General features: G+C 45.2%; 8 protein-coding genes and 1 pseudogene across 10 annotated transcripts; 5 read left to right on the top strand and 4 right to left on the bottom strand.

Moving 5' to 3' along the window:
* The first annotated feature begins 53 nt into the window (after positions 1-53).
* Positions 54-3,232, top strand: Pus7 (pseudouridine synthase 7). The gene is made up of 5 exons (XM_017170878.3): positions 54-333; positions 398-588; positions 649-978; positions 1,037-1,139; positions 1,202-3,232. The coding sequence occupies exons 1-5, from the start codon at positions 218-220 to the stop codon at positions 2,598-2,600; spliced, it is 2,139 nt and encodes a 712-aa protein (XP_017026367.1). The 5' UTR covers positions 54-217; the 3' UTR covers positions 2,601-3,232.
* Positions 3,233-4,000: 768 nt separating this feature from the next.
* LOC108077518 (uncharacterized) lies at positions 4,001-5,239 on the bottom strand. The gene is made up of 2 exons (XM_017170881.2): positions 5,004-5,239; positions 4,001-4,948 (listed from the first exon to the last, which is right to left on the bottom strand). The coding sequence occupies exons 1-2, from the start codon at positions 5,149-5,151 to the stop codon at positions 4,458-4,460; spliced, it is 639 nt and encodes a 212-aa protein (XP_017026370.1). The 5' UTR covers positions 5,152-5,239; the 3' UTR covers positions 4,001-4,457.
* Positions 5,240-5,739: 500 nt separating this feature from the next.
* LOC108077516 (broad-complex core protein isoforms 1/2/3/4/5) lies at positions 5,740-8,955 on the top strand. Its single transcript, XM_017170879.2, has 6 exons — positions 5,740-5,834; positions 6,242-7,287; positions 7,348-7,910; positions 8,109-8,167; positions 8,232-8,333; positions 8,387-8,955. Exons 1-6 carry the CDS (start codon positions 5,758-5,760, stop codon positions 8,601-8,603), a joined length of 2,064 nt encoding a protein of 687 aa, XP_017026368.1. The 5' UTR covers positions 5,740-5,757; the 3' UTR covers positions 8,604-8,955.
* A 910-nt stretch (positions 8,956-9,865) lies between these two features.
* Positions 9,866-11,671, top strand: LOC108077517 (pyrimidodiazepine synthase-like). 2 transcript variants are annotated; one of them, XM_017170880.3, is made up of 2 exons: positions 9,866-9,985; positions 10,843-11,669. In XM_017170880.3, the coding sequence occupies exons 1-2, from the start codon at positions 9,958-9,960 to the stop codon at positions 11,538-11,540; spliced, it is 726 nt and encodes a 241-aa protein (XP_017026369.1). In that variant the 5' UTR covers positions 9,866-9,957; the 3' UTR covers positions 11,541-11,669. The 2 variants fall into 2 exon arrangements, with proteins under 2 accessions (XP_017026369.1, XP_070141523.1); XM_070285422.1 differs by lacking the exon at positions 9,866-9,985 and adding an exon at positions 10,126-10,143 and having other exon boundaries at positions 10,843-11,671.
* A 398-nt stretch (positions 11,672-12,069) lies between these two features.
* Positions 12,070-13,749, top strand: LOC108077483 (pyrimidodiazepine synthase). The gene is made up of 2 exons (XM_017170805.3): positions 12,070-12,198; positions 12,895-13,749. The coding sequence occupies exons 1-2, from the start codon at positions 12,171-12,173 to the stop codon at positions 13,590-13,592; spliced, it is 726 nt and encodes a 241-aa protein (XP_017026294.1). The 5' UTR covers positions 12,070-12,170; the 3' UTR covers positions 13,593-13,749.
* A 550-nt stretch (positions 13,750-14,299) lies between these two features.
* On the top strand, positions 14,300-15,322 carry se (sepia). The gene is made up of 3 exons (XM_017170951.2): positions 14,300-14,491; positions 14,548-15,116; positions 15,172-15,322. Exons 1-3 carry the CDS (start codon positions 14,464-14,466, stop codon positions 15,304-15,306), a joined length of 732 nt encoding a protein of 243 aa, XP_017026440.1. The 5' UTR covers positions 14,300-14,463; the 3' UTR covers positions 15,307-15,322.
* A 37-nt stretch (positions 15,323-15,359) lies between these two features.
* LOC108077559 (pyrimidodiazepine synthase-like) lies at positions 15,360-16,388 on the bottom strand (annotated as a pseudogene).
* Positions 16,278-17,505, bottom strand: LOC108077557 (pyrimidodiazepine synthase). Its single transcript, XM_017170950.3, has 2 exons — positions 17,349-17,505; positions 16,278-17,120 (listed from the first exon to the last, which is right to left on the bottom strand). The coding sequence occupies exons 1-2, from the start codon at positions 17,377-17,379 to the stop codon at positions 16,399-16,401; spliced, it is 753 nt and encodes a 250-aa protein (XP_017026439.1). The 5' UTR covers positions 17,380-17,505; the 3' UTR covers positions 16,278-16,398.
* Positions 17,506-17,924: 419 nt separating this feature from the next.
* On the bottom strand, positions 17,925-19,199 carry GstO1 (Glutathione S transferase O1). Of its 2 annotated transcripts, XM_017170800.2 has the most exons (4): positions 19,051-19,199; positions 18,408-18,994; positions 18,231-18,352; positions 17,925-18,175 (listed from the first exon to the last, which is right to left on the bottom strand). In XM_017170800.2, the coding sequence occupies exons 1-4, from the start codon at positions 19,076-19,078 to the stop codon at positions 18,145-18,147; spliced, it is 768 nt and encodes a 255-aa protein (XP_017026289.1). In that variant the 5' UTR covers positions 19,079-19,199; the 3' UTR covers positions 17,925-18,144. The 2 variants fall into 2 exon arrangements, with proteins under 2 accessions (XP_017026289.1, XP_017026290.1); XM_017170801.2 differs by lacking the exon at positions 17,925-18,175 and having other exon boundaries at positions 18,230-18,352.
* Between the last annotated feature and the right edge of the window lie 344 nt (positions 19,200-19,543).

Raw genomic sequence — 19,543 nt, forward strand, 5'->3', positions numbered from 1 at the left:
ATATTTCAATTTCCAGATGTATTTATTTATATTTTAAACTATTAATTAATTTGTATTTTGTTTGGTGGTTTATATTTTATAGTTAAAGCTTTTAAAAATACCGCCCAATTTAAATATACAAAACAAAAGGTCACTTTAAAACGCGACCACGTTCATTTGTTGTGCGAAACGTGGATTTTGATTGGCACACAACTTTTCTTTTAATATTTGAATAAAAATGGGCAAGGATCGGGGCAGAGGACGCCGGAACCACCACTCCGGGCCCTACAACAAGAGCAACTGGCGTGGCCAGAAACGGGATCGCCCTCCCCAGAACGGGGGTCAGCGCAACAAGTGAAGTGTTCGACTTTAAACATGAGCTACAAGTACTTACCGGCTTTTATTTTGTTGTTTTTAGAGCTCCGCCGCAGCAGAAGACCGTGTTGCTCGAGAATCAGGTGGGCATCACGGAGTTCACAAATCCAGACGCTCCAGGATTCACTGGCATCCTTAAGTCGCGCTTCTCGGATTTCCACGTGAACGAGATTGACAGCGAGGGCAGGGTCTTGGAGCTGAACGACCTCACCGTGCCAAAGGTGGCCATCGAACGTGTGTATTTCGACTATGTTTCCTATCACTAATGCGCTTACCTATCGCCTGGAATTCCAGCGGTGGACCCAGAAGATCTGGCCAAGTGGAGGAAGGAACTGGAGGCGGTAATTGGTGCTGAGGTGTGGCAGGAAATAGCCGACCTGGCCGACTCGAAAACCGATCCCAAGAGCGAACAGAAGGTGGAAATAGATGTGAGCAGCCTGGATAAGGAAAGGCGCGGTCAGGTCCACCAGCTGGTAAAGCAGTTGTACAAAGGAAAGTTGGTGTCCACGACTATTGGGCAGCAGCAGCAGGCCAAGTCACCGCCGACGGAGGAACAGACGGAGCCAAAGGAGCAGCTGGCGGAGAAGAAAATTATTCGCATCCTAAAACCCAAGGGAGGTCGCGGTATGCAATCAACTTGAATGGAGAGAGCTCCAGTTAATAAGGTTATATTTTTGAATAGGCGACAAGCGCTGGAACTTTCCCGCGGAATTCGTGAGCTTCCTGGTGCACAAAACTAACCTGGTTACCAGTGATGTCGCCTCAACTTTGGCCTCGCGGCTTTTGTAAGTTTTGCTGCGGAGTATTCCAGCTGAGCTTCCATCATTAAGTCCTGATTTCTCCACAGCTTGCGACCCTCGCAGGTGAACTACGCCGGCATCAAAGACAAGCGGGCCAAGACCACCCAGAACTTCTGCATCAAGCGCCGGGCGCCGGATCAAATAGTGGCAGCCGCCCGATCCCTGAGGAACGTGCAGATCGGCAACTTCGCCTTCCGAAACACCACCCTGAAGCTGGGTGACCTGCAGGGCAACCGTTTCCGCATCGCCCTGCGTCACGTAGACAAGGTGAAGCGTGGCGACATCGAGGTGGCCCTGGAATCGCTCCGGGAACGGGGCTTCATCAACTATTACGGCCTGCAGCGGTTCGGCAATAGTGCCAGCGTGCCCACGTACGAGGTGGGCGTGGCCCTGCTGAAATGTGATTATAAACTCGCCTGCGAGCTGATCCTTAAGCCGCGCGACTCGGACGTGGAGTTTATGCGTCCCATCCGTGAGGAATGGTGGGAAAAACGCGACTCGGCGGCGGCGGCAGCGCAGATCTACGGCGACAAGTTCATCGAGAAGAAGTTGCTGGACGGATTGGCCAGATTCGGGGAGTCGGACTACTCTTCAGCTCTGCGGCAGATACCCAGGAACATGTTGATGCTGTATCCACATGCCTACCAGAGCCTTGTCTTCAACAGGATTGCCTCTCGGAGGATCAAGGAGTTTGGCCTGAAGCTGATTCCCGGAGATTTGGTATATGTGGAGCAGGAGCAGGAACAAAATCAGGAGGAGCCGAACGAGGTCTCGGGAGAAAAGGAGCAAAAGGAAGAGGAAAATACCGAAGATCTTCCAGAAACTCTTGGGGAGGACGAGACCATCGAAGAGGAATCGGTATTTAAGCGCAAAGTGCGTCCCCTGACCGCCGAGGACATTGCCAGCGGCAGCTTCCGCCTCTCCGACGTGGTTCTGCCCCTGCCGGGACACGACATTACCTATCCGGCGAACGAGTGCGGCGTCTGGTACGAGGAGATGCTAGCCGAGGTGGGCCTTACCTCGGATCTTCTGAAGCACAAGGAGAAGACGTACGCCCTAGGTGGCGCCTACCGCAAGATGATCATTCAGCCCACTGATCTCAAGTGGAGCTTCCGGCTGTACAACACGCCCGAGGATTCTCTGATAGCCTCCGACTGGGAGCTACTGAAAAGCATTCCCGTTACCCCTGAGCCCGCCGAGGAGGAGGCCAGATTCATGGCCCTCCTGTTGGAGTTCTCGCTGCCCTCTGCTGCCTATGCCACCATGTTTCTGCGGGAACTCTTCAAGCAGGATACGTCGGCGGCCACGCAAATGCAGCTGGAAAAAAAGGCAATAGGGGAAACCGGAAAGGAGGCGACTAAGGAGGAGCCCATGGAGGAAGAGGAGGAGGGGGAGGAAGAGAAGGTGGAGGAGACGGCAGCGCAGGCGGAGGTGCAGGCCAACTAAGTGCAGGACCGACGACCGAAGCCAAAAATCAATATTCTCGGGGAAATCAATTTTACGCGCGCTTCGTCGTATCCCAACTTCAAACCAACCACAACAATAACAATGCGCACGTGAGGACGACGAGGGCTGCTCTCTCTCTCGCTCTCTGTCTCGGTAGCTCCCATTCACTCTCTCTGGTCTCTCTCGCCAGCTGGAAGGAGAGTCCTTTTGGTCCTGTGCCTTCTGGGGCGACTGCGATTTCATTCGTTCGGTGGTAAGCAACGCGAAAGCTCGCAACGACGCGCCGCGCAGTTTTCCCCCAGTTCACAGCTCACACAGTCCACCAAGTCGGACGGTTTCCTCGGCGTTCTCAATGGAGGGCAGTGGCCAATGATTAACTAAACCCAACTAACTAACATTTGCGGTTCCGCCAAGTCCCCGAGACTCGAATCAACCAGTGCATCCAACCCGCTATAGCCGAGCCTTAACATCCAGGAGGAGAGAGCCGAGCCAAGGTGAATTTAGCTCTTAGATGTGTGCAGCGCTTTTGGGCGCGTATTTTGAATAAGCCATTTATTTAGCCGTAAGCACAATTCACGGCCGAGCAGTTGCCAGTAATTAAAAGTGAGTGAGCATTGAACTTACCCTGCCAAGCCCCGAACTGTACAATATTTTTGATTTTGGCTTCGGCCAAGCTTATCGATTTTTGTTGTGTGTGCTTGTGATTGTGCTTGTGCCCGAAATCAATCGATAATACGGTGTTAATACCAAGAGAAGGAAGGGTCCGCGCGCGAATGGGGAAGGTTGGGAAGGTGGCTTGCTTGCTGGCTGGCTGGCCGTAGGAGTAGTTCATGTATAGTGGGCTTAGTTGAGGTGCGTCAGGGGAGGCGGCGGTGCTCGGTGCTCGGCAGTCGGAGATCGGGGTGATTTTCGGGGTGGCGGCAGTCGTTAAGGGTGCACGACGCTCCGCTCTGCTCTGCTCCTCGCTCGTTATGTTTTTGTTCCCCCCTTTGGGAGTCCTCAAATTAATAAACTAAATGCTTGTTTTGGCGTCGTCGCCCGCCCGCCTCCCCGCCGAAGCCGATCCAGACGTGGATATTGGACATGTTATTGCTTGCGCGCGCACTCTTTGACTCTTCTTTTTTTGACCAGTTACCAGCAGCACTAGCAGCAGCTGCTGCGTCATATATAGTAGGAGTTTTTGGCGTGGCTAAATTCGATTTTCTGTCGCCTGCCCCGCGCCAGTCCATCCATCCAGCTAAGCCAATGGATTTGTGCCTTCAGATGTGTTGTAGCTCCTGACATTATAACATTACATCCGGTTTAATTGATAAGTTTTAATTCTTGGAATCAAATTAAATATTGGAAAAACTAAACTATTAATACTTGAAGTTTTTTTTAGAGAATTAGAGAACAACTCATTTGTTTTAATGTTGTTTCAGCTATTTATTTGAAATGAAATATAAATTAGCTTATAACAAAAACATTTGCTAAGGTTTACAATCACAAATATTCTTTGTTTAATTTTAATGAACCTTTTGTTCGATTTAGACATTGGAAACGTTAATAAAGTATATATTTTTCAAGGTAAAATCTTAGACAGTAGTGGCAATATTTTTTCTAATTTATGAAATTTTAACAAGCTAACTCTTTTAAAATTGATTAATTTTCAAGTAACGAAACGTATTTCTTGTATATAACATTTTGTGCAGTTCCAACTAAAGTTTCTTATTGAATGTAATTATTAGAAATGCTAAATGTACAAAGATGTCTTTAAACCTAAAATAAATTACATTTAAAATATCGAAATTAAGTAAAAACAACTTTGTAAATGATAGTGAATTAACGCTCCTGAACACCATTGCAGTTATTACCTCACTAAATAATTATATCATCAATTTGCTCTTCGTTGAGGGCGCGCAGGTTACATTTGCAGAGATAGGCCAGAATCCTTTTCTCCGCCTTGACCCGGTTCGCATCCCCCAATCCCTCGAGCAGCGCCTCAATCCGCTTTAGCAGTTCTGCGCTCACTGGGGCAGCGGTTGGAGGTGGTGCTGCTGGGGCATGATTAGCCGCTGGTGGAAGCGGCTGTGCCGGTGCTGCTGCTCCTGCACTGGCCAACTGCTCATCCATGGCCTCTTGTAACGGATCCTCCTCGTTGTGGACCTCCTCAATGGGCGACTGGGGTTTCAGAGACTGCCAATTAGTGTCTACTACACTGCGGTGGTTTCCGGCATGGTGCGGCTGCTGCAGGAAGCGCATGTGGGGCAGAAGACTCCAATCGGAGCCAGCGCCTCCCGCCTTCTCTTTCTCAGACTCCCGACGCAGCTTGGCCACCAGATGATTCCATGTGCTAATGCAGGTATTAACTAACCGAAAGTACATTGGGAATTTGAGGAAATAAAAAAAAACTCAATTGTTTACCATCCGTTTTCAGAGAAGCGGAAATGCTGCGCCAGATTTCCGTCTTCCGCTTCTTATTCGTGTCGTAGGGCGTGCTCCGCAGTTCCCGCTCGTAGAGATTGGGATTGGCGCGGACCAGCTCAATTAGGCGTATGTTAAAGTCCCACATTTCACTAATATAAATTGAAAAGAATCAAAGAAAAATGTTCAATAAAGATTTATGTTGTGAGTAAACAAGACTTTAGAGTGACCGTTGCTCTACCATTAGAACTTGCCATCAAGCTTTAGGAAAAATACTAAAATAAACTAGAGAAAAGGATACGTTCCGTCAGCCGAAGTTTTAATACCCTTCCGAAAAAAAAAAAATATAAAAAAATAATTTGGCTCAATTTTATATCTAAACTACTAAAGTTTGCCAATCTGTATATATTTACTTAAAATAATATAAAAAAATCATACAATCTATCCGTTAGAAATCTGTAAAATATTTTATTTAAAATTAATTGACCAATAAATAAAAGTATATGGCAGTTTTGCATCCAGCAATAAATAGATTTTGAATTTCTTCATAGTACTTAATTATTCTATAGCTTTAATAGGATATATATGTTTAGTATGTATGTATGTGGATAAACATATTTATGTCTTCTTCAGGGATAAATGTACACATGTTCAAGCATTTAAACATTGTTTGTATCTGTTACTTCACAGTCTGGCGGCACTTATTGATTTATTTATTGATTTTCTCATTGACCAGGCGCTGTCCGCCGCAGAGATGGCCGCCGAAAACTATCACCTCAAGTGGGACTCCCACCTGTCCTATCTAAACTCTTCCATTGCAACGCTATACAAGTGAGTATAAACACATGAATTAAATAATTTAATTTTTTATTTAATAGTGAATACAATTTTTTTAATTCGCCAAAGGTATAAAACTTAAAATTTGGAATGCAAGATTCTTTAAATTCTGCTTATAGGCATATTTTTGAAAGATTATAAATATTAATTTTAGTTTTTATTTACCATAGAAAGTGCAAATGTTTCCCTAGTTGTGTTTTAATTATTATTTAATAACCTTAAGTTTTAAGAAAAATTGTTATATTTGTATTTATGAGCTTATGCGCTCCGTTAAGCTTTGATTTTAATAATTTTTGATATTTTAGTCATAAAATATAAAGTAAAACAAACGCAAATACTTAAAATATATAAAATATGTACATACAACAATTCAATAAACTAACGGTGTAATTTCTTTCCAGAAATGAAAAGTTTGCCGATGTGGTCCTTTACAGCTCCTACAACAGCAGCGGCATCCCCTCGGACATACCCACGGTTGGCATCTCGGCCCACAAGTTCATCCTGAGTGCTTCGTCTCAGTTTTTTGCCACCATGTTCGAAACAGCACCGATTACCGCTCCTAATGGCGTGCTGTACGTCGTCCTGCCGCCAGATCTCAGCCATCGGGCCATTCAGATCCTGGTGCAGTACATGTACAGCGGCGAGGCCACAGTTTCCAACGATATACTCAACGAGGTGCTGCGTGGCGGCGAGATTCTTAAGATCCGCGGCCTGTGCCGCACCAGCGCTTCCAACGGCGGCGGCTCCGTCGTGTCCACCTCGCACCACACCCTGGGCGGGCACCTGCACTCGCGGGAGGCGAGCGCCATGTACATGTCGAATGGCACGCGTTCTGCTGCCCTGCCGCCTCCTCCACCGCCGCCGCCCATTTCAGATCATTATTCCAGCAAACCGGGAGGATCCACACGCTTTGCACTGGAACACCACCACCACCTGTCGTCACACCACAACCACCTGAGTCACCACCATCAGCAGCAGCAGTTCCGCGGACTGGGCGCCTCCGTGATGCCCAAGGACAGTCCCGTGATCATCAAGTCACCAAAGATGGCTGCCCACACAGGCCTCCTCACAGTGGCCAGCAGCAGCAAGCTGGGCATCTCGGTCAACAAGGAGGTGGCCATCGATCCGGAGGACAAGTGCTGCTTTGCGGGCCCCGGGCAAGTGGAGCCGCAAGCACATCCACCGCCTCCAACTTCATCGTCGACAACCGCCGGTGGCGGCGGCGGTGGTGGAGGAACTATAGCAGCAGGTGCCTCAGCCTCCCAGCCCATATCCATATGCACGGAGGTGGGTTGCAGCAGTTGTCCCATGGCCCCTGGCCCCAGCACGGAGCAATCGGAGACCAGTTTGCGGCGCACGGAGTACGAGGAGCAGGCGTTGCGCGAGCGTAACGAGGTGGGGCTGGTCTTCGAGCGACGTCTTCGAAGGGAAAGTGCCTGCGAGAGATGTGAGTCTATATAATCTATAACCTTATCAAATACTAATATAATTTTGCAATCTCCGAAAGCTCGCGACTACTACGAGGCACCACCGCCACATTTCGAGCACGTGGTGCCCTCCCGTCTGGCTGCCACCCCACCACCACCACCAGCACCACCTCAACAGGCGCCGCCAACCCATCGACATGGCCACAACTTCCTCACCATTAAGCAGGAGCCGACCGACTGGAGCACAAACCCACCCAATGCGTCCAGTGCCAACAACAACAACCTCGAGGAGGGCCCGCTGGTGTCGCCAAAACAGCCGCTGGACTTCAAGATAAGCGCCGTTAAGATGGAGGTGAACCGGGATAGGGGCACGCCCTCAGAGGACTCCGAGGAGCACACGCTGCGCGACTATAACAACTTCAAGCAACTGCTGGTTTGCGAGATCTGCCAGAAGTCATTTGAGGACACCAAGATGTTGGTACGACATCTGGGTACCCATGCCAGCGATCCGGCGGGCGGAGCGGGGTCCAATTTGCTGGGGCCCAGTGCCAGTGGCAGTGCTCCGAGCGCCTCCGGAAACTCTAGCAATCTCGCCCTGAGAGCCTTGAAAACCTATGTGCCAAAGAAGCGACGCCGCGTCTCGGTGAGTCTACAGAAACAATAAGAATTTCTTATAAAGCTGTCCAAAACTTGCCACCTTTTAAAAGGGATCTCAAGTGATTGCTGGTATAAGAAATTTTAATGTTATTGTTACTAATAATTATAGTCATCAGAGTTTAATAAAATTTATATAGTAAGCCGTCATTTTATAACTTGAACCTTATATTACTCCCTTTTGCAGCAACAAGAAAACAACATGGATCACGATCATGTCACGCTGCTCTGCGATTTGTGCTCCACGTAAGTTGATTCCAGAGAACGTTTCCCGAAGAATTCCGTTAATAATTCTCATCCACCCCCACAGTGCCTTCGAAACGCCCGCGGAGTGGGTGCGCCACATGAACAGCCAGCACACCGAGATCGAGCTGGCCATGTTCAACAGCAAGAAGGATGGCGAGCAGAAGGGGTGTGTGTCCTAAGGTCACCTAAGGCACTCTGATGAACTCTGTTCATTTGCAGCCAGCAGCAGCAGCAGCAGCAGCAGCAGCCGGCCACCAGCAGCTCTTCCACAGTGTCCACCAGCCAAATGCAGCCAAAGTATCCCAGCTCCACCACCAACCCCACGCGGTCGATGCTGCTCAACAGGAGCAACAACGTCGATGTGGCAGCTTCAGCTGCAACCTCCACCTCTCCGGGACCTTCAGAGGCAGCCGCCACCTCATCATCGAGCTCCTAAGGATGACCACCAGCACCACCAACACTCGCCACACGATCCCGGGATCAAAGGGGCACAGTGAGCCACATCAAGACACCATTTTGTTCGATAAATTCAAGTCGTTCCAGTCGTAATCAAAAACAAGGAGGATGTTTTTAAGGCAACAGCAAGAACCGTGATCAAAATGCAACCAGTTTGCATATTTTATAGAGAGCAACAAGCAAAATACAAAAATCGCAAAAAAATTAACGAAACTGTAAACGAAACTCTTAGAATCGGAATCGTCAGGCAACGATGCAAAACAAAAACAAAACAAACCTAAGTGTAAGGGACACCTTTTTCGAAAACGAAAGGAAAACAAGATTTAACTCAACTGTGTAGAGTGTTTTTTTTTTAAATGTATGGATGTACCTAGTTTTAGCCATATTATTCCCCAGTAAACCAACATGTAATTACTGTACCAGCGCGCAATTGATACGAAGGAGGATAACTGAAATCATTTTCCCTGCAGGACATTGTAAAATTTAAACTCAAACGTAGCTCTGATTCCCTTAAAATACCTTTATTTATCTATTGTTGATTAAAACCGAAACCATTCCATTCGTAGGACCAACAGAGAGACAGAGATATTTCTCGATTTTGATAACGAATCACTATTCAGGTGCATCGAAAAACAATAATCATCCCTTTCTACTATCCAACATTGTCACCTGCTGCTAATTTTTGAATGTAATAACTGATAACTACTGTGTTTCGTATGCTCCTATCGCGGGCATATGCGGTCAGCGAATTTGTTGAACGTTTTTTATATTCTTTTTATATATATGTGGAATCATCAATACAGAAGTTTCGAGAAGTATTTGTACATAGATTAAGTTCGATTTGAAAGTCCGCCGATTGAAACTTTTTGCGAAATGTTTATAAACTTAAATCTCTAGATGTGTGTGTAGTAGTTGGAAGTTCAATTAAAAAACTCTCCCCAACCATGTAAAAACAAATACAATATACAATATACTATATACTAAATATATTTACAAGCAGGCGTGATTATTAAAAAACTAAGTAGATGTAACTTGTAAAACAATGCGCGAAGAAAACTGTTTCTTCCCCAAAAAAAAACAAACCAACAAATCGAATATGTAGCAAGAGCGTTTTAATTCCAAATAAACGACTACGATGAGAAATCGTTTTTAAAGGCGATATCAAAGAGCCTCCAGAACTAAGAGTCATGTTCCGAAAAGCTCGTGCGATTGCTCGCTAGCTTTATAAATACAGAGCGCCATCGAAGAGAAAAGTTAGTCTGAACACCAACGTCGAGTTGGCTTCAACAATTAAGTGAATTTTATTTTCTCCTACGCTTGAATTCCGTACAACCATGAGCTCTGGAAAGCATTTGGCCAAAGGTAAGAGAAGTGGATGTGCTGTCCAGTGGTAAGGGAAGAGCTCGTTTCATCAGTCTATTTGTTTAGCCAAAACAAGTTCCCCAACATTCCGCCGGGCCATTTTACACATTTCTGCATATTAACTTCGATTTTTAGTGCAAACAAACAAACAAAAACAAGTAATTGGTAGAACAGAAATTTTATAAATTATTAATTTGTGTGAATCACAGCATGATGGGACTGCTAACAAAAATCAATTATAACCTTGACGTTTGTAAAGGAACAGTCTCGATTTAATGGCTTCTTAATAACTCGGATTTCGAAATTTATTAAAAAATTTAAAAAATGCTACACAAAAATGCTATACATATGTCAACTCGTTGAAAAATAACAAAAGTTCACTGCATTTAAAAATGGTATTTAAATAGCTTTAGACAATTTTTTCATGGATAACAAAACTACATATGTATATCGATTTTTGTAGCTCTATTTTTTTAGTTTTAAAGTTGTTACATTTTAACATTTTAATGGCTTAAGGGCTAACCAACTTTTAATAATGAGAATCATTGAAAAGATCTTCGTACTCCAATTTGCACCACTCATCCATGAACTATAATACAAAGATCGACGAACCATAATATTTACCCGTTAAAAATGATAACATATCAGTTAAATGTTTGCCATATCGCGTCTGGCTCTATCAAACTTAAGCGTATGACTTGCTATATGGTATTTACAGAGACAGGTCCTGAAGGGGGTCTCTGTTTGCTGAAAAGATAAGGCTCTTGCCGAATCACAAAGAATATTTTTTCGATCCGCGTTGTTTATGAAACTCTTATCGGCTTCTGGAAATTCCACTCATTAATGCACATTTTCAGGCTCTGCCAAGCCCGTTCTGCCCGATGATGGAGTCCTCCGTCTCTACTCTATGCGCTTCTGTCCCTACGCCCAGCGTGCCCATCTCGTGCTGAATGCCAAAAAGGTGGATTACCACACCGTATTCATAAATCTAACCGAGAAGCCAGAGTGGCTGGTGGAGGTGAGCCCGCTGCTGAAGGTTCCTGCTCTGCAGGTGGTGGCGGAGAAGGGCCAGCCCTCGCTCATCGAGTCGCTGATCATTGCCGAGTATTTGGACGAGAAGTATCCGCAGAACCCACTCCTGCCCAAGGATGCACTGAAGCGGGCCCAGGACAAGATTTTGCTAGAGCGCTTCAACGGCATAACCAATGCCTTTATGAAGATCTTGTTGCAAAACACCGGCCTAGATGACTTCTGGACTGCACTGGACATCTTCGAACAGGAGCTGATCAAGCGGGGCACTCGCTTCTTTGGCGGTGACAAGCCCGGCTTCGTAGACTACATGATCTGGCCCTGGCTGGAGCGCCTGCCAGTGATTGAGTATGTTCTGAAGGACAACTACAACTTCGATGAGAAGCGATTCCCTAAGGTGGCCCAGTTGATTACCCTTCTGAAGGAGGATGAGGCGGTCAAAGGCTTCTACGCTACTCCCGAGCAGCACCAGGAATTCTGGCGCACCCGCAAGGCCGGCAATGCCAGCTACGATCTGCTGGCTTAGACAAAAATCTTAAATGTCTAGGCTCAACTTTATAACTGAAGATTTTAATTGAAAAAAATGAACAAAAAGAAAACTATAGAAAATAATAATATTTAAAAAATTAATAAAAAAGAGAATATAAATATAATATAAAAATAATATATAAAATTGCTTAAATAAATATAAATATTTGCCTTTTTCAGATTAATTATAACGAACCAGTATAAAATCAAGACAAGCTGGGACCAAAAGTATACTACAAAATTCTACACCTGTAAACTGAAAATTTAATCCACTGAATACTTTTGGAAGTTTTTTTTTTTAAATTATGCTCCTATTGTGGGCATATGGAAGTCAGCAAATTTGTGTATAACATGTAAAACAATGCAGAAAAACGGTTTCTTTCCAAACCCAAAAAAATTCAAAAAATAGAACAAAACGGTCTCAGTATTTCAAATAAATACTACGATGAAAAATAGTTTTTTAAAAGCGATATCGAAGAACCGCAATAACTAAGTCATATTCTGAAAAGCTCGTGCAATTACTCACGAGCTTTATAAATACAGAGTGCCGTCTAAGAGAAAAATTAGTCTCAACTCCGACGTCGAGTTTATTAAGTGCATTTTACTTTTCTCGTTTGCTTCAGTAACTATGAGCTCTGGAAAGCATTTGGCCAAAGGTAAGAGAAGTGGACCTGTTCTCAATGGTAAGAGAAGGTACCAAAACTAGCTCCCCAACACTCCACCCGGTAATTTTACACATTTTGACAGTCAGAATTTAAATTTTAGTACAAAGAAGAACGAGAAAAAAGTATTAATATAAAACAAGTAATTGGTAGAACAGAAATTGAAAATATAATTGAGAGCATGATGAAAAATTCTAAACAAAACCCATTATAACGTTGACGTTTGCTATAGATATTTGCATATCGTGGTCGAAAGGCCAGTTTCGAATTTATGACTTTATAATAACTATAGTTTTTAATTCCATTAAAAAGATTATCATATTTCATAGATTCAAAAACTGTATCGATTTTTTTAGCACTCCTTGGAAGATTAAGTCCCCCCCAGTCAAACAAATGGATTTTTATGGATATTTCGATATGGATATGGATATGGATTTTTTTTTCATAATTTTGATGGGAAAAACGACAGACAGTCTCAAGGACTTGCTTGTCAAAGAATTAACCTAATTTAAAGAATATTTAAATGGATCAATACTATTGATTTCAATTTCATCCACTTTTCCATGTCTTTTCTATATAAAACAAAGTTAGACTAACCATAATATTAACCCCTAAAAATTAGTTAATATCAGTTAAATGTTTGGCTTATCGGCTTTCTGGAAGTCTCACTAATAAATGAACTTTTTTTAGGCTCTGCCAAGCCCGTTCTGCCCGATGATGGAGTCCTTCGTCTCTACTCGATGCGCTTCTGTCCCTATGCCCACAGGGCCCATCTCATGCTGAATGCCAAGAAGCTGGACTACCACACCGTATTCATCAATCCTATCGAGAAGCCGGAGTGGCTGGGGGAGGTGAGCCCGCTGCTGAAGGTTCCTGCTCTGCATGTGGTGACGGAAAAGGGCCAGCCCTCGCTCATCGAGTCGCTGATCATTGCCGAGTATTTGGACGACAAGTATTCGCAAAACCCGCTCCTGTCCAAGGACGCACTGAAGCGGGCCCAGGACAAGATTTTGCTAGAGCGCTTCAACGGTATCACCAATGCCTTTATTAAGATATTAATGCAAAATACTGGCCTGGATGACTTCTGGACTGCCCTCGACATCTTCGAAGAGGAGCTGACCAAGCGTGGTACTAGCTTCTTCGGCGGCGACAATCCTGGCTTCGTGGACTACATGATCTGGCCCTGGCTAGAGCGCCTGGCATTAATTGAGTATCTGCTAAAAGACAACTACACTTTTGACGAGAAGCGATTCGCTAAGATGGCCCAGTTGATTTTCCTTCTAAAGGAGGATGAGGCAGTCAAGGGCTTCTACGCCACTCCCGAGCAGCACCAAGAATTCTGGCGTGGCCGCCAGGCCGGCAATGCCAGCTACGATCTGCTGGCTTAGATCAAACAAATATGTAGTCTCAACTTTTCAACTCAAGTTTTTAAAATGAAGTAAGAAAATAAAATATTAAAAAAGAAAAAATGGGAAACAAAACTTAAAAAAGAAAAACAGAAAATAACAAATAAAAGTATTTAAAAATTGGCTAAAATAATACAAATATTTGTTTTTCTCTAATATTATTTATAAGAATAGCCATAGATTTCAAATTCAGTAAAGCTCTAACCAAAAGTATCAACAAACTTTTACAACTGAGAAAGACGTAATTTTTAATATATTCGGTCTATAATTGCCTACTTTGGAAATTGTTTTTAATATATTAAATCAATGGTGCTCTAAATACTGTTTAATAGTTTTTAGACCGTTAATATAAATATATTTTACAAAGTAATTTGATTTAGAAAACAACCAAAAGTTATGGAAAAGTAGAGGTTAGCCTGAAGAATTCTCTAGTAGAAAACATGGATATTTCTTCTCAACTATTTATTACATTATGATGAAGAAGCAATATTATAATTGATAACTTGAACTTGTTTAAAGTCTTGTTAGACTTGTTTCCAATTATTTTCCCATCTCCTTTTTCCGAATCGAATTTCCTGCAAGTTAAAAATATCAGCAAAGAGTATATTTTATCACTTGATCCACGGAACCCCATAATGTTGTATACAAAATTTCTATCTTAGAGTCCAAAGCTCCACAAGCAACACTGTATCCATCCGGCTGGCTATGTGTGTCAGCCGCAAAGGTTGCCCGGCCGCCAAGTTCAGGCCAGGTAACAGAAGTCGCCGCCGAAGGGCAGCCAGCGGCTCTTTATATATCACTCCGCTGGCAGCCACTGTCATCACTTGTTTCTCCAGAACCGAGCACGCACAACATGAGCAACGGCAGGCATTTGGCTAAAGGTAGGTGTGGATATTCAGATCAACGGAAGGAAGTAGAGATAATCCCCGACCCGCAGGCTCTCCAACGCCGGATGTGCCCGAGGACGGAATCCTGCGCCTCTACTCCATGCGCTTCTGCCCGTTCGCCCAGCGTGTGCACCTAGTGCTGGACGCCAAGCAGATTCCGTACCACAGCATCTACATCAATCTCACAGAGAAGCCCGAGTGGCTGCTGGACAAGAATCCACAGGGCAAGGTGCCGGCTCTGGAAATTGTGCGCGAGCCCGGACCGCCAGTGCTTACAGAGTCGCTGCTGATCTGCGAGTACCTGGACGAGCAGTATCCGTTGCGACCACTCTATCCGCGAGATCCCCTCAAGAAGGTGCAGGAGAAGCTGCTGATCGAGCGCTTCGGAGCGGTGCTGGGTGCCTTCTTTAGGGCCTCGGACGGCGGCGAACTGGAGCCCTTCTGGAGCGGTCTGGACACCTACGAGCGGGAGTTGAGCCGTCGGGGGACAGAGTTCTTCGGAGGCGAGCAGACGGGCATTCTAGACTACATGATCTGGCCGTGGTGCGAGCGCCTGGAGCTGCTGAAGCTGCAACGGGGCGAAGAATACAACTACGATGAGCAGCGCTTCCCGCGGCTGGTGAGTTAAATCTTCTCCATGCTTAAGTCAGGTCTTAAAGAAAATCTTCAACCAGACGCTGTGGCTGGAGCGAATGAAGCGGGATCAGGCTGTGATGGCCTTCTACATGGAGGCCGAGGTGCAGGCGGAGTTTCTGCGCACGCGCAGCGCCGGCCAGCCCAACTACAATTTGCTGGTGAAGGAGGCCTGATTAAGCACTCAGTTTATTTGGACACTTAGCGTGAAGTAAATAAAATAGATCGGATCGATTCCCTTAAATGCAGTCCAAAAACTATCACAGAGCTTTGATTTTGGCAACCCTACAGATGGCCCTTGAAGGCTATATCGTACTGGGGCTTTCCTAGGGTCTTGGATTTCTGGAACTCGGCATGCAGCTGAACATCCAGAGCGGTCTTCTTTACGGCTTCGTCTTGGGCCACCAAATCGCGCCACTTTAGCTAGAATGATGATAAGGTCTTGGGTTAGGAAATCTCCTCTAGGTTGTCGATTTCCTACATACCAGCTTGGCAAACCTCTTGGCATCCAGCTCGTACTTTTGCGGTGTGTTTATTTTCATGCTGGGAAAGCGTTCGAACCACGGCCAGATCATGCAGTCGACGATGCCAAGTAGGGAGTTCCCCTCCTGGCTAGCTCCTGTTCAAACACATCCAAGGCGTTCTCAAACTTCTTGAGAGCATCTGCAGGTGCATTGGGATTGCATGTCAGTACCGGGTAAACGGCGCTGACCACTGACGCAAAGCGTTCGATCAAAATCTTGTCCAGCGCCTTCTGCAGCGGATCGGTGGGGAACAGACGAGGGCTCGGATATTGCTCATCCAAGTACTCAGCAATGACGAGCGATTCCACGAGGGTCGGCTGATCCTCCAGGTGCGTGAGTTGCACGGCAGGCACCTTGCCCAGCGGGCTGAAGTCGTTGTACCACTCCGGCTTCTCAATCAAGTCGATGTAGATCTTGTGATGGGGGATCTTCTTAAGGGTCAGCAGGAGGTGAACGCGGTGGCTGAAGGGACAGAAACCCATGGAGAAGAAGCGCAGGACGCCGTCCTCGGGGAGCTCGGGTCTGGTGGAACCTGCAATGCCAAGACGAGATGTTTAATCAGAGAATAATCAATAGATATATATGCCCAACCCAGGCCCAGATGGAGGTGCAAACGAAAGGTATTTAAATATATATATATGTATGTTTAATGTTTAATTTCTCCCGCTAAGCGGTTTCACAATCCAAATTTAAGTATCTTAATTCCTCCTGACTAATCCTGGCCAGAACTTCATCTTACGCTTCCTACAAGGGCTCGAAGGCAACATCGTAGTTGGGCTTGGCCTCGTGGCGCGTGCGCATGAACTTGGCATGGATGCGGGCATCCAGGGCCGTGGCCTTGACGGCCTCATCCTCGGCCACTAGGTTGCGCCACTTGAGCAGATTAGCGTAGCGCTTTGCGTCCAGCTCGTACTTGGGCTCCAGGGTGTACTGGAGGGCAGGGAATCTCTCGAACCAGGGCCAGATCATGTAATCCACAATGGCGATCTTGTCGCCGCCAAAATATGGAGTGCCCCGCTTGGTGATTTCTTGCTCGAACACATCCAGCGCCGTCTCGAAGTTCTTGATGGCATCTCCGGGAGGATCTTTGGTGAAGAACACCGGGTAGATGGCACTGACAGCCGGGGCCAGACGCTCAATAAGGATTCGGTCTAGCGCCTTCTGTAGCGGATCCTTGGGGAAGAGTGACCCATCGCCGGGGTACTGCTCGTCCAGGTACTCGGCGATCACCAGCGACTCCACCAGGGCCGGCTGGCCCGGCAAATGGGGCAGCTGGATGGCCGGCACCTTGCCCAGCGGACTGTAGTCGCTGTACCACTCCGGCTTCTCGTTGAGATCGATGTACACCGTGTGGTGCGGTATCTTCTTGGCGGCCAGCACCAGGCCGACGCGCTGCGAGTACGGGCAGAAGCGCATCGTGTAGTAGCGCAGGACGCCGTCCTCCGGCAGTTCCGGCTTGGGCGAACCTGTTGGAATGGGCATGGACGTGAGTGGTTCATGAATGAGTGGGCTTTGACGTCAGCGTTAACGGAAAGTTTCCACTGTTCCTCTGCCAAAATTAAATGTCTATCTGCGAGGCTAGGCGCGGAATTTCCGCTCCCCGTGATGCTTGCAGATAAAACTATGGAATCAGTGGCCAACTATTTGCCCCGTCACTATCCCGGTGACCTTCAGGTGCTCCCGCTGCTGCTCACCTCGTTTAAAGTGCTTCTGCGGCAGGGCCATTCCGTTGACGATTTTAATAAAGTTTTTAAGGCGAGAAATGGTGTAGAGCGCTGCTTTCAAACGAGTAAAGCAAATGGGAATTCGGAATCGCTTTTATACTAGCAGGTGTGCGTCACTTTGGCCGTTTTTTGTATGGCTATTTTCAAGATATGTTATGCTGGTATGACACAGGCTCATTAATTAGAGCTTACTTTACACGATTTAAAAATGTAAACAATTACAAAGGTCGCAATTTATAACTATGCTTTTTTAAAGACCTCGCCGAAGTCTTCCTGCATTTATATTTAATTTTAATTTTAAATTTATTTTTTATGTAATGCATACAAAGTTAATAATTAACACGAAATTAATTAATACAGCTAGCTGCTGATGAACCTCGGTCTCTGAAAACATATTATTTTACCAAATTTTTTCAAGTAAAACCCTATGCTTTGCCCGATTTTTAATGAGACCGCAATTAATGAAGTAGTGTCATAACAGCATCAGCGCTGCGATTAAGTGCCTATCGTTATCGACATCCCAAGCGATATGCCAAGACGTTGAAATTTAATTATGCGATCGCTAACCTTTTATTTGATTTTTCAATGTACATTTTATTATATTTTAAAAGAAATTGCAAAGGGAAATGTAACGTAATCAATTGCTTTTGTTAAAAATATTCGTTTTCAAGAAAAGGTAAGCAGCTCCAGTAAATGTATTTTGCTATCACAATAGGTTTTCCATATGTACAACTGGGTGTTGGTGCAATATTGCCCCTGATACTGATTATTCCAACCTTGCACGCTTTGCGGCATGGCTAAAATAAAAAGATAATGAAACAGGTTTTGCATTTATACAGGTAAAAAACTTACTAGAGCATATTGTAGTCGGCAGTGCCAGCACGACGAGATGCCATGTACTTGGCGTGGATTTTTCCATCCAAATAGAAGCACTTTACAGCCCGATCCTTGAGCATCAAGTCGCGCCACTTAAGCTGCAAAACAGGTCTTAATAAGTCAGGAATAGGTTTAGAAACTTCTTAAACGCACCAGTGTTCCAAAGCGCTCCGGACTTAAATCGAAATGGTCGCCAAAGCTGAATTTTAAGGCGGAAAAGCGCTCGCACCAGGGCCAGATCATGTAGTCCAGCATACCAGGTGCGGTGCCGCCAAAGAACTCTGTGCCGCGCTGCTTTAGCTCCTCCTCGTATGTTTCGAGGCCGGCATACAGATCGGTGTCGCCCAGAGAGGCGGGATTGTCGTGGAGTACTAGTTTGTAGAAGGCATTGATGAACTGGTCAAAGCGGACGACGAGAATCTTTTCCTGGGCCTTCTTCAGCGGATCCTTGGGGTACAACGGTGCCACCTCTGGGTACTTCTCATCCAGGTAGTCGCAAATAATCAGCGACTCAATCAGCACGCTATTTTTCGGTTCGGCAACCAGCTCTAGAGCTGGTACCTTTGAGGAACTGCTAACCTGCGGGAACCATTCGGGCTTCTCGCGAAGATTGATATAAATAGAGTGATACGGTATCTTTTTGGCGTCCAGCACCAAGTGCACGCGGTGTGCATAGGGGCAAAAGCGCATCGAGTACAATTTCAAGATGCCGTCGTCCGGAAATACGGGTTTGGGTGAGCCTGCAGGTAACTTATGTTGTTAACTCGATCTTGAGATGGTGTTTAACTATACTTACCCGTTGTCAAATGCTCGGTATCGCTCATTTTTGAAGAAAAAAAAAGACCAAATGCACTAACCCGGTTTTGTTGTTTTTTGCCGATTAACAAATCGAATTGTGATAACAAAAGAGACGGCTACTTGATATATCCTATACAGTATGACCGCATTACCAAGGAATGTACAAGAAAAATATACCAGAAGCTCATCGATAGTGACGAACAATTATTTAATATTTATAACAAATAGAGGCCTTAATTTTTTATTAATTTGATTTAAATTAAATTATTTTGCTTAAATAATTCTTTTTCTGCAATGATTTATTTTTATTAGGTTGGAATGAATATACAGAAAAAAATTCAACAATTTTTTCTGTTATAGGTATTTACACAAGTGCGAACAGGAAACTTATGGCACTTGTAATGCAAGTTTTAATGCATTAGCAATGCTATGAGAATTTATGTTTGCTGGTTTCTTAAACTGAAAAACTATTGGGAATTTAGGAAAAAATT

The sequence above is a fragment of the Drosophila kikkawai genome, chromosome 3L (genome assembly GCF_030179895.1).
Source record: "Drosophila kikkawai strain 14028-0561.14 chromosome 3L, DkikHiC1v2, whole genome shotgun sequence".
NCBI classification, from domain to species: domain Eukaryota; kingdom Metazoa; phylum Arthropoda; class Insecta; order Diptera; family Drosophilidae; genus Drosophila; species Drosophila kikkawai.